The 10,822-nt window shown below is 31.7% G+C and overlaps 1 protein-coding gene across 1 annotated transcript; it reads right to left on the reverse strand.

Moving 5' to 3' along the window:
* Positions 1 to 520: 520 nt before the first annotated feature.
* On the reverse strand, positions 521 to 10,710 carry LOC127711385 (derlin-2-like). The gene is made up of 6 exons (XM_052217421.1): positions 10,560 to 10,710; positions 7,215 to 7,280; positions 6,109 to 6,276; positions 4,961 to 5,156; positions 3,539 to 3,629; positions 521 to 2,130 (listed from the first exon to the last, which is right to left on the reverse strand). The coding sequence occupies exons 1-6, from the start codon at positions 10,647 to 10,649 to the stop codon at positions 2,022 to 2,024; spliced, it is 720 nt and encodes a 239-aa protein (XP_052073381.1). The 5' UTR covers positions 10,650 to 10,710; the 3' UTR covers positions 521 to 2,021.
* Positions 10,711 to 10,822: the final 112 nt, after the last annotated feature.

Consider the following 10,822-nt stretch of genomic DNA (forward strand, 5'->3'; position numbering starts at 1 on the left):
ATTTCAAAAAGTAGCTTTTAACAGAGTTTTTCAATGAGATTTCAGGGATAGACCATTTGAAGGTAAAGTTTTTTGGTTTTGTCATCTCTATATACTGTAAATTCAGAAATTTGTGTGTGCATTTTTGAAGAATGGACAAAAATGCAAAATTAATTTTAACAATTTCAGTATATGCTTCATACAATTGATTTCAAAGTTTTATTTTTTAATGGTCCTACTCCTTGCAATTTTCGCAATAATAAAAACATCACAAAAATTTCTGAATTTACAGTACTTTGGATATTGTCTTGTATTTATATCCCTGTTCATATATTTTTTTCGTGCATGTTTATGCTGTTTACCATCTAAAAATTCGTAAGGGTTCCGCGGAACCAGTGACTCGCCTACTTTTGCTGTTAGTCGCAGGCTCAACAAAAATGTGGAAAAAATTATTAAAATTTTCCTCTAGTAACTATCTTTTGATTGTAAGAGGCTTCTATCCGAGTTTGGTAAAAATCCAGGATGGTTTATGAATCTAATAAATGTTTTAAAAACTTTAATTGCAGACTGTATGTAATGTTAACTGGAAGAAAAACTAAGTCCATTTATAAGTAAAATACGGATAAACAGGTACAACATTTTAACAAAATTTCCTTCTAGATACTAGCTTTTGATCATAAACAAGCTTCTGTCCAAGTTTGGTACAAATCCAGGATATTTTAAGAAAGTTATTAAAATTTTAAAAACTTTAACCACAGAGTGAATGTATTGTTTCCTGGTGGAAAAACTAAGTCCATTTATAAGTAAAATACGGAAAAAATGAAATTTTTTTTTTTAACAAATTTACTTCTGGATACTATCTTATGATCATCAACAAGCTTCTGTCCAAGTTTGGTACAAATCCAGGATTGTTTAAGAAAGTTATTAAAATTTTAAAAACTTTAACCACAGAGTGAATGTAATATTAACTGGCAGAAAAAGTAAGTCCATTTATAAGTAAAATACATATAAACAGGATTTTTTTTTACAAAATTTACTTCTGGATACTATTTTATGATCATAAACAAGCTTCTGTCCAAGTTTGGTAGAAATACAGTACATGCTGATGCTAGAGGCAGCAAAGTCCAGTAATCAAGGTTCTATAGAAATAAACAGCACATGAAGGTAAGAGGCATTAATGTCCAGTAATCAATTATGAACATGAATTAAATACAGAATGTCTGTTGTATCTTGCTAGTACAGTGCAAATATTTCTAATTTATACAACAAAATCACCATGAATGTTGTGAATATGCATACTTGAGGTTCTCTCAAAAATATAGTTTAACTCCTTCTGCAAAGTTGACCTTAGACAGTTCTTGCCTCTTCTTTTTTTAGGCAATTTGTGTAATAATGCTGCCAACATTTTTTTGTTTCCATGCTTTTTATTTATCATGAGCATATGGGATGAAGATTATTTCAGAAATATGTATTGACAGTGCAGAAACCATACCAATTGGTTTTTAAGTTTGATTTCCTTGAAGTTTTTTCTTTCTGTTTTATTCTACTTTTTTGTTTATGGGTGGGGGGGGGCTGACGTTTTATTATGATATAGAACAGTTACAAGTTTAACTGGAATGACTCATGTACATATCCTCATGTGACAAATCTTAATAACTCTCCACTCCAATTTGTTTGTTTTGCGTATGCATAATTGTATTATTAATCATCATAATCATTATGAAATTATGAAAGTTATGCAAGTGTGTTCAAATTAGTTTTATTTTTTGTTTCTCATGATTTAATTCTTTTAATGAGCCATTTGATTAGGTTAAATAAAATGTTTTTTGTTTATTTAAGTTCAATATGGATACTATAATGTGTTCGCAATAGCAGCCACCTATAATCATAAGATAAGCATATAACAAGCACCAGGACATCATGTCAATCACTAATAAACTTTTTAATGTCATTTTTCCCCACACATGTTCATTCATACATCACTCAAATGAAGATAATTGCTTCCTCCCTGTAAGTAAAATGAAAAATATTTCTTTAAAATGTCACTGCTCATCCCCCTCTGGACCCTCTCCCCAATTGAATCCTCCTGGTCTCTCTTCTGGAAGTGGGTTATAGTTGGGGTCCTCAGTGGGTCCTTCTAATAAGTATGTTCTACAAAAGTAAGAAGAAAAAATGAAATTATAATGTATGTAAATTAATATGCACTGTTTAAAAAATACTGTAAAAATGAAAATTTTCCCAATGGGTTTTAATTTCACTTATTTCAACATTACCATCTAGTAAAGTGTCGTTTGTGTGATGTGTTAACTAATTGTTAATGCACAAAAAATGTGTATGCATTGTTATCACGAAAACATAAACCCTAACAGTATGCTTTAACTAATATTTTCATTTAGATCATTTATTTCTAAATTGTTAAAAAAAAGAGACTACAATTAATTGAAAATAAACACTTAACAATAGTATAGACAAGGAGTCAATTCACAATGTCAATGAATTTAATTTTGATCCTTTTAAAATGCCATGAAATTTAACTTCCTGACAAATAATAAATAAACAAGTTCTGATGCAATATAACAGTAGTGATATCATTGTGACATCATAATTTTGCACTGTTATGATGAATATCATAATTTTATGGTTTTTGCCTCAGACACATGAATAGACCTCAATAACGTTTTTTTGTTATGATGTGTGTCTCAACCCATTTACATCTTTTGATAACAAATTCATTTTAGTTTGAAGGATGTAGCCAGTATTTTAAGAAGGAAATAAACCTTGAAAGCATTTTTTAACAGGACTCTCAAGAAAATTGTAAAATATCATACTTTAGTAGCTGTCAACATTGTCTTAAAGAAACAGTTTACAGAAAAAAACTCTCAAGTATAAATTTTCATAAAGTTCTATTAAGGTTTGAAAAGTTATTGATTTCTAAAAAATTTCAATCCAAGATTGTATCTAAATGTGAACTGCCCAAAAAAATGACGTCCATTTATCTGTAAAATACGAAATAATAAGACAAAGGTGATAGTTTTCTGTGATTTACAATACTTTATTTTGTAAATTTGAAAATCTTATATCTTTAGATACTGGGCAGTAAGGTTGTCCAATCTGTAATTTACTGATGTTGTCCTATTCATGATTGTGACATTTTGACTGAGTGTAAATCAGTATGTTGGGTAATGAATGCATCGTAGGAAACACTTACCCTGTCTATGCACCCGGTTGCGATTCCCTCAGTTTTTGTTTGTCACTTTGATTTGTTTCTTTCCAATCTTTTTACATGATTTGAACATTGGTAAACTACTGTAGCCTTAATTCACCATGCCAGGTTTAATTCACCATGCCAGGTTTAATTCACCATGCCAGGTTTAATTGCCAGGTTTAATTCACCATGCCAGGTTTAATTCACCATGCCAGGTTTAATTCACCATGCCAGGTTTAATTAACCATGCCAGGTTTAATTCACCATGCCAGGTTTAATTCACCATGCCAGGTTTATGCATAAAAGGAAGGTCTTTAATTATTTATTTTAAACAAAAACCATAAGATAACTTACAAAAATCTTGGTGTTTTTAAGATTCTAAAACCTCCTTGTTGTTCTGGAAAAACATCTTCTAAGAAGTAATAAATATGGCCAACTGCTATACCTATAAAATATGATATTCATAATGAATAAAGGATTCTTGTAATAATAATTAAAAATGAAATTGTAGAGTAAATAAGCCGTAAGGTATTTTGTAAATTGAACAATGTATATTCAAATGCTCCAATTATCCTATCAATACCTTTTTAAACAAATCTAGCTAAATAATAATGTTTTATATTTGCCATTTACAAATGATTGAAGTTTACAAGTATATGTTTGATTTGATTTTTGGTGTTTTAATGCCACTTTTAAGCACCGCTTTTGGGCTATTTTGTGGCGGCCAGTTTTTATTGGTGGAGGAAGCCGGAGTGCCCGGAGAAAACAACTGACCTTCGATAGGAAAACTGACAATCCTAGTCAATTAAGATTGGAGTCGAGTACACCCGCACGAGCGGGGTTCGAACTCACAACCTCAGTGTTGACTGGCTAGTGATTACAGTAGTAACTACTTAGACCACTCGGCCACCGAGGCCCCTTACAAGTATATGTAGCAGACTAATTATTGTATCTATATGTACCATTTCCAAAAATTTATAATTCATTGTTTTCTACTCCATGTTCCTAATGTTTAAAGCTTGAAATTTTTGTCCCTGTGTTATGAAAGATTATTTTCAGATCAAGTTTATAAAACATGCATTAATATCCCCAGCGTGAATAGTTTGTAACCTTAAAAATACCCCCTCACAAAAGGTTTATGCATGGTACCCAGAAATTAACAACCCAAGAAAATATCCATGTTCACATTTTATTCTTTTAATTTTGTGTTTTATCTACATTGACAATTCATTTAAAATACCTGGAAAACCTCAATAACCTCAGTTTTACTTCACTTCTAGATGTCTATTTTGTGAACTTTCATTGTAAAATTGCTGTCTTATTGATAGGTATCTTTTTATTCATATTCATTTCATTAAACTTACCAAAAGTATTGATATAAACAAATTTTCCTATTAATATCTAGAATACTGAAAACTTTAATAATATAGCTATAGAGAAACCTGATAAAACCAATTGACAGTGTAATGAATAATAAATTTTAATGCAACAAAATTTTTCTAAAAAAAAATTACAATATATTCAGAAATTCTGCAATGTTTTTACTAAAGCAAAAAAAAGAAAAAGTTTTAGAATTGCAATAATAAAAACTCTCATTAATAATTTCAGTAGTGAATTTTTTTTTAAATTTTGCAATCACATTAATAAGAACTCACATTTTTACCAGTTATCCAGTAATCAGTGATTCATAATAACAAATGCAAGCATTTATTTGTGAGTTTACAGTATGAGAATCATAACAACACCCACTTAGAAAGTAACGTATGATAAACTTACCCATTAAATCAATAACGACTGAATTTCCTAATAATACTGAAAACCCTAACAACACCCAGGGCAAGTAAGGTGCGTGAAATGTCATAAGTCCAAAGAAATTTAATCGCACATATGGATTTCTTCTGCTCCATAAATACACTAACATAATTGTAAAAGCACTACCAAGAAAAACAATATTTACAATTAATCCTAATATCTTTAAGTATGTTAAGGAAAGTAAAATTAGAGGTGTCAAATGTTGGTTTTTTTTAAATTATATTAAATTTTTGGCAACCCCTTCAAGTTAAAAGTACATGTCCTTCAAAAAATGAATTTGTACTCTAAAAAGTTTGTCAATTATTGAAGCCCCTCATGGGGGTGTCCAAGTAATCACATAATTACAAATTATTTGCCAATATAATCACATAATTATTAATTATTTTTTCAAACAAGATAATCAAATAATCAAAAATACAGTCCTAGATTATCAAATAATCAAATAATCATGAAATATTTGGTCTGGTAATCAAATAATCTCTATAAAAACAGCCAAGTAATCATATAATCAAAAACCCCATGAGGAGGCTAATTATTGTCTCACATCTAGCTGCAGTCTCATTTAATTTTATAATTTATATTTGTGAGCTTGTTATGCCTGTAACATAAAATTAACAATTTCAATTGCAGATTAATTTTACTCCTCACAATATTGTGTTGATATATAATTAAACTGCTTAAAGAATTCAAATACCAAGTTAAACAAGTCAACCATTCTTTTTTTATCTAAATTTTGTACTTACAAGATTATCTCCCATTTAAACTATAAAATGTGCATCAAGGGAGATAACCTAAATATTCAAAACATTTCCTTTCTCTTTATTTTATTTCATCTAATTCACCTCAAGCTCAAGAAATAAAATGGCTCTTTCTTTTTTGGCCTTTTTCAATAGATTACAGTGCCAAATCAATGTCCAATTCAAAATTTCAATGTTTAAAAAAAATAATAATTGGCATGAACTATCAGAGTTCTGATAGATTTTGAGATGTACAAAAAAGCTACACACTTAGGGGCTCTAAAAAATACAAATTGCATTTTTTATTCTGCAAAATCTCCCTAAATTTGTAAAGCTTTGTTAAGTGTATATTATATAACCACAATAAAAGGATACAGTCATAAGGGAACAACCAAACAAAATCATGAAGAAAAAATCTGCTGTCTTGTTCCGAAAGGATCCTTCTTCTAACATCCGACAATATCGGTAAGCAAATATCATGTTGAATAAAAAGTTGAATCCTATTGGTCCAAAATACATAAAATTTGTTACTAATCTCCATACCTAAAAATAAACAAAGTTTGTTGACAAATAAACTGTATGATAACAATAAATTAGACATTTCAAAACCAAGATCCTCTTCATTATACATGAAATTAATAAATAAATAACACAATAACCATATTTCTGAGACAGCACTGTTTCAAATATTTTGTATTATCTATTATTAATATTGTTTATTTCTATTTATCAGTTAAGTCTTACAAATGTATCTTTCTCTCTTTTTTTGCTGTAAATTCAGAAACTGATGATTTTTTTTGTAATTGGTTAAATATGACAGGATTCAGCTTCTCTATTAATCTCAAGTTTGCTGTGTTTATCATGCATATATCACGGTATAAGATCTTTCTATTGCCATGAAATAAATTTCACACTAGAGTCAACTTTTGACAAAATCAATATAATAAATGCAATGTACACACGTTTTGGTTTGCTGTTTCATTAACTTATCCCCCACATCGCCGATAACACACGTGACATGTTTTGAAATACATTCTTACAACAAGAATGTGTCCATAGTACACGGATGCCCCACTCACACTATCATTTTCTATGTTCAGTGGACCGTGAAATTGGGGTCAAAACTCTAATTTGGCATTAAAATTAGAAAGATCATATCATAGGGAACATGTGTATTAGGTTCAAGTTGATTGGACTTCAACTTCATCAAAAACTACCTTGACCAAAAACTTTAACCTGAAGCGGGACAGACGGATGAACGGACGGACAAATGAACACACAGACCTAAAAACATAATGCCCCTAAGTTGTACTCCACTATTGATTGGGGCTCCTGTATGGTACCTTATATAATTTTCTCGTTATATCCCATTGTTTTTGTCATTAGAAATACATAATACTAACATGACTAATTTCAACTTGACTTTAAGTTATTAGGATTAAAAATCTTGACTCATCAATGTAGATCTATCATGAACTTACCTGAAACTTTCTAAAAATCAAATCTGGATTAAAATAAATTTGAAATGGTGTGATGATGTCTAGTTGCTGAAAAAAAAAAAAAAAAATTATGATTACACATGGATTATGACAATAATTAGTATTATGGGAATTTGAAAACTCAAATGCATGAATACAAAGGTGCACATACTTTTATTTAGGGGCCAGCTGAGGACTACCTCCAGGTGCGGGATTTTCTCACTGCATTGAAGACCCATTGGTGGCCTGCTCTTTGGTCGGGTTGTTGTCTCTTTGACATATTCCCCATTTCCATTCTCAATTTTACATAATACCTTTATGGATAAAATATTTTGGGAAACTACTGAAACTAGAAAAATGCTTGTTTTTTGCTCCTTTTTGGCCCCTAATTCCTAATCTTTTGAGACAATTACCCCCAAAATCAGTCCCAGCCTTCCCTTTGTGGTATGGTACCTTGCAGTACAATTTCAGAGAGATCCATACACTTATGCACAAGTTATTGTCATGAAACTAGAAAAATGCTTGTTATTTGCCCCTTTTTGGCCTCTAATTCCTAAAATTATGAGGCAATTACCCCCAAAATCAATCCCAGCCTTCCCTTTGTGGTATGGTACCTTGACGTACAATTTCAGAGAGATCCATACACTTGAACACAAGTTATTGTCTGGAAACTAGAAAAATGCTTATTTTTGGCCATTTATTCCTAAACGTTTTGGACAATTACCCCCAAACTCCATTCCAGCTTTCCCTTTGTGATATGGAACCTTGTAGTACAATTTCAGAAAGATCCATACACTTACACACAAGTTATTGTCATGAAACTAGAAAAATGCTTGTTTTTTTGCCCCTTTTTTTTGCCCCTAATTCCTAAAATTTTGAGGCAATTACCCCCAAAATCAATCCAAGCATTCCCTTTGTGAATTGGAACCTTGTGGTACAATGTCAGAGAGATCCATACACTTACACACAAGTTATTGTCTGGAAGTTACAAAAATGCTTATTTTTGGCCCCTAATGTTGGGACCATAACCCCCAAAATCAATCCCAACCTTCCTTTTGTGGTATTGAACCTTATGTTAAAATTTCATAGAGATCCATTCACTTAAACTTTGTGCGAAAACCAATGTGTCTTCGGACGACGACGCCAACTTCATACCAAAAAATTTTTGCCGTCGTATAAAAAGGACTTTGTTGCTCCACATTTTTTTTAAATATATACAATTTGAAGTTGAACCAGGTATTCATTTGAGCTGTAAAATTTTAACCATGCATTAGATGTTGTGTAACCAATCAGCTGATTGTTTATATTTTCAATTACATGTAGGATGACTGGTTAAACTATCTGGTGGGTCAAGAGATTGGATTGGGGATAAGAGTGCCCTCTGAGAAAAAAATGAACCTGCGGTTTTTTAAAAGCTGCAGAAAAAATATGTATATAAAACTGGCAAAATAAGACACCAAACACCATTTTTCAAAAGGTCTCCCAATAGTTGACTACACACTAGAAAGAAATTTTTTAAAGGCACTGTTTTTTGTACCTGGTACTATACAGTACCTTCATTTCCTGTTTACCCCAAAAACTCAATAGGGACCTAAGAACTGATAAGATATTATATGAAAACTCTATTCTACAGACATCTACAAAACTCAAATGGCAAAGTAGATGGACAATCAGTGAAATGGGGAGACAACTATACAATCGTGTTGTTGGGAGGGTTGTACAACTTGACACACCTAACCCCCAAATAGGAAGAATATTGTCAGAATTAAGAACAGGCTACAGCAGGTTGAATAAATACAGAAACCAAATAGATCAATCCCTCACGCCATATTGTGAATGCGGCGAAGAAGAAACAACAGAACACTTCTTTATATACTGGCCAAGATACCATCAGGAAAGAGAAGACATGATAAGACAACTGGTAATACTGAAAATTCCAACAGACATACGATCAATATTGTCATCACCAAAGAGATAAACCTACGAAGCAACAGCTCAAATTGTAGGGGAATATATAGCTAGATCGGGGTGTTTTCAAGTACTGGCAAGCCCTGAATCCGGATCCTGTGCCTAAATAAATACTCTAAATACCATGAGAAATTACCATGAGAGGGAATAATTGGTACAGAGAGACAAGTTGTGTCAATTTCAACCTCAGGATCAAGTTCTGAATTTGTGCACTTTCCTGTAATTTCCTATGTCACAATGCTTATGTTTTAACATCACAGTAAGAACCGATTAATCAGTGACATTGTTTAAGCTCATTGACCTCGGGTCAAATGGTGTAACTCATTCATATAAAACAACTCAAGATTGGTGTATATGTCATTTTGGGTTCTTCAAACTCAAAGACACTGGATTGGTACTATTTTAGTACCATTGTCATATATATACTGTATGCCACAACCATTTAATGTAAATGTGTTTGGGCAAATAAATCTTGTCTATTGTCTATAAATGTGACATCCAATTTTGAAAGATCTTCTATTCAAAAATGTCCGAAGTGAAGTGTTTAAGGTTCATGTGGACCCTTCGTCTAAAATGGCTGCATTTTCACCTCAAAATTTACTCTGAGTACAGACAAACCTGTGCATCTGGAAAAGTTTTAAGGCATAGCATGCCCTAGATAAATAAAATTCAAATATATTTTAAGTTTTAGAAAATTAAAAACTTAACCGGATTTTGCAGTGCACTTTTTTTCATTCCACCAGAAGGTGCCAAAATAAACAAAGTTGGGAAAGAGGTTTGAGAACTTCCCCACAGGTAATAATTGAAGTGAACTGTTTTGATTGACATGGACAATAGATGGACAATAGATACCTGACAATAATTGGTGATTTAAACTGTGTACCTGAGTGGACCATATCAAGTGAAACTCAACTGTTTGTTAATTTTATCATATTCTGCAGGGACGAAAAAAAGTGCACTGCTAAATCCAGTTAAGTTTTAATTTTTCTAAAACATACAATGCATTAGAAGTTTATTTATCTAGGGCATGCTATGCCTTAAAACTTTTCCAGATGCGCAGGTTTGTCTGTCCTCAGAGTAAATTTTGATGTGAAAATGCAGCCATTTTAGCCAAAGGGTCCACATGAACCTTAAAATGTTTTGAAGATTGTGTAATAACTTTATCGCAGACTGTATGCTCCTGCCTTGTGCAAATAATTAAAATAGCTTTTCAAGACTTCATAATTATTTAGACTTCGTATGTACATTCATGAGATTGTACAACCACAGGGGTTTGTTACAATTTGCCGGGTTTACTATCAATACGAACCCCGAAAAAATCTTATGATCTTACAGTCCGAGAAAATATTGCTTGTATATTAAAACTGAATAAGAAAATACCACAGCTATCGTTGTGATTACACATGCTGTCGTGTAAGCCCGTGTAACGGGCGGCATTTGCATGTATTCTTGCTGAAATGTTTGTGCCATGGCTGTGGTATAATGTTTACACCGGATGTTGAAGAATCCACGTAGAATAAGAAAAAAGTAAAAAGTACAAGATATCAATACAATTGTTTGAATATTTCTCCGGATATTTCTTCAGAAACTATATCATTTTTGTTTTTTATACACTAATTAATGTAAATATCCACATATGATTC

This window comes from Mytilus californianus, unplaced genomic scaffold, assembly GCF_021869535.1.
Source record: "Mytilus californianus isolate M0D057914Y unplaced genomic scaffold, xbMytCali1.0.p SCAF_8, whole genome shotgun sequence".
Classification (NCBI taxonomy): Eukaryota; Metazoa; Mollusca; class Bivalvia; order Mytilida; family Mytilidae; genus Mytilus; species Mytilus californianus.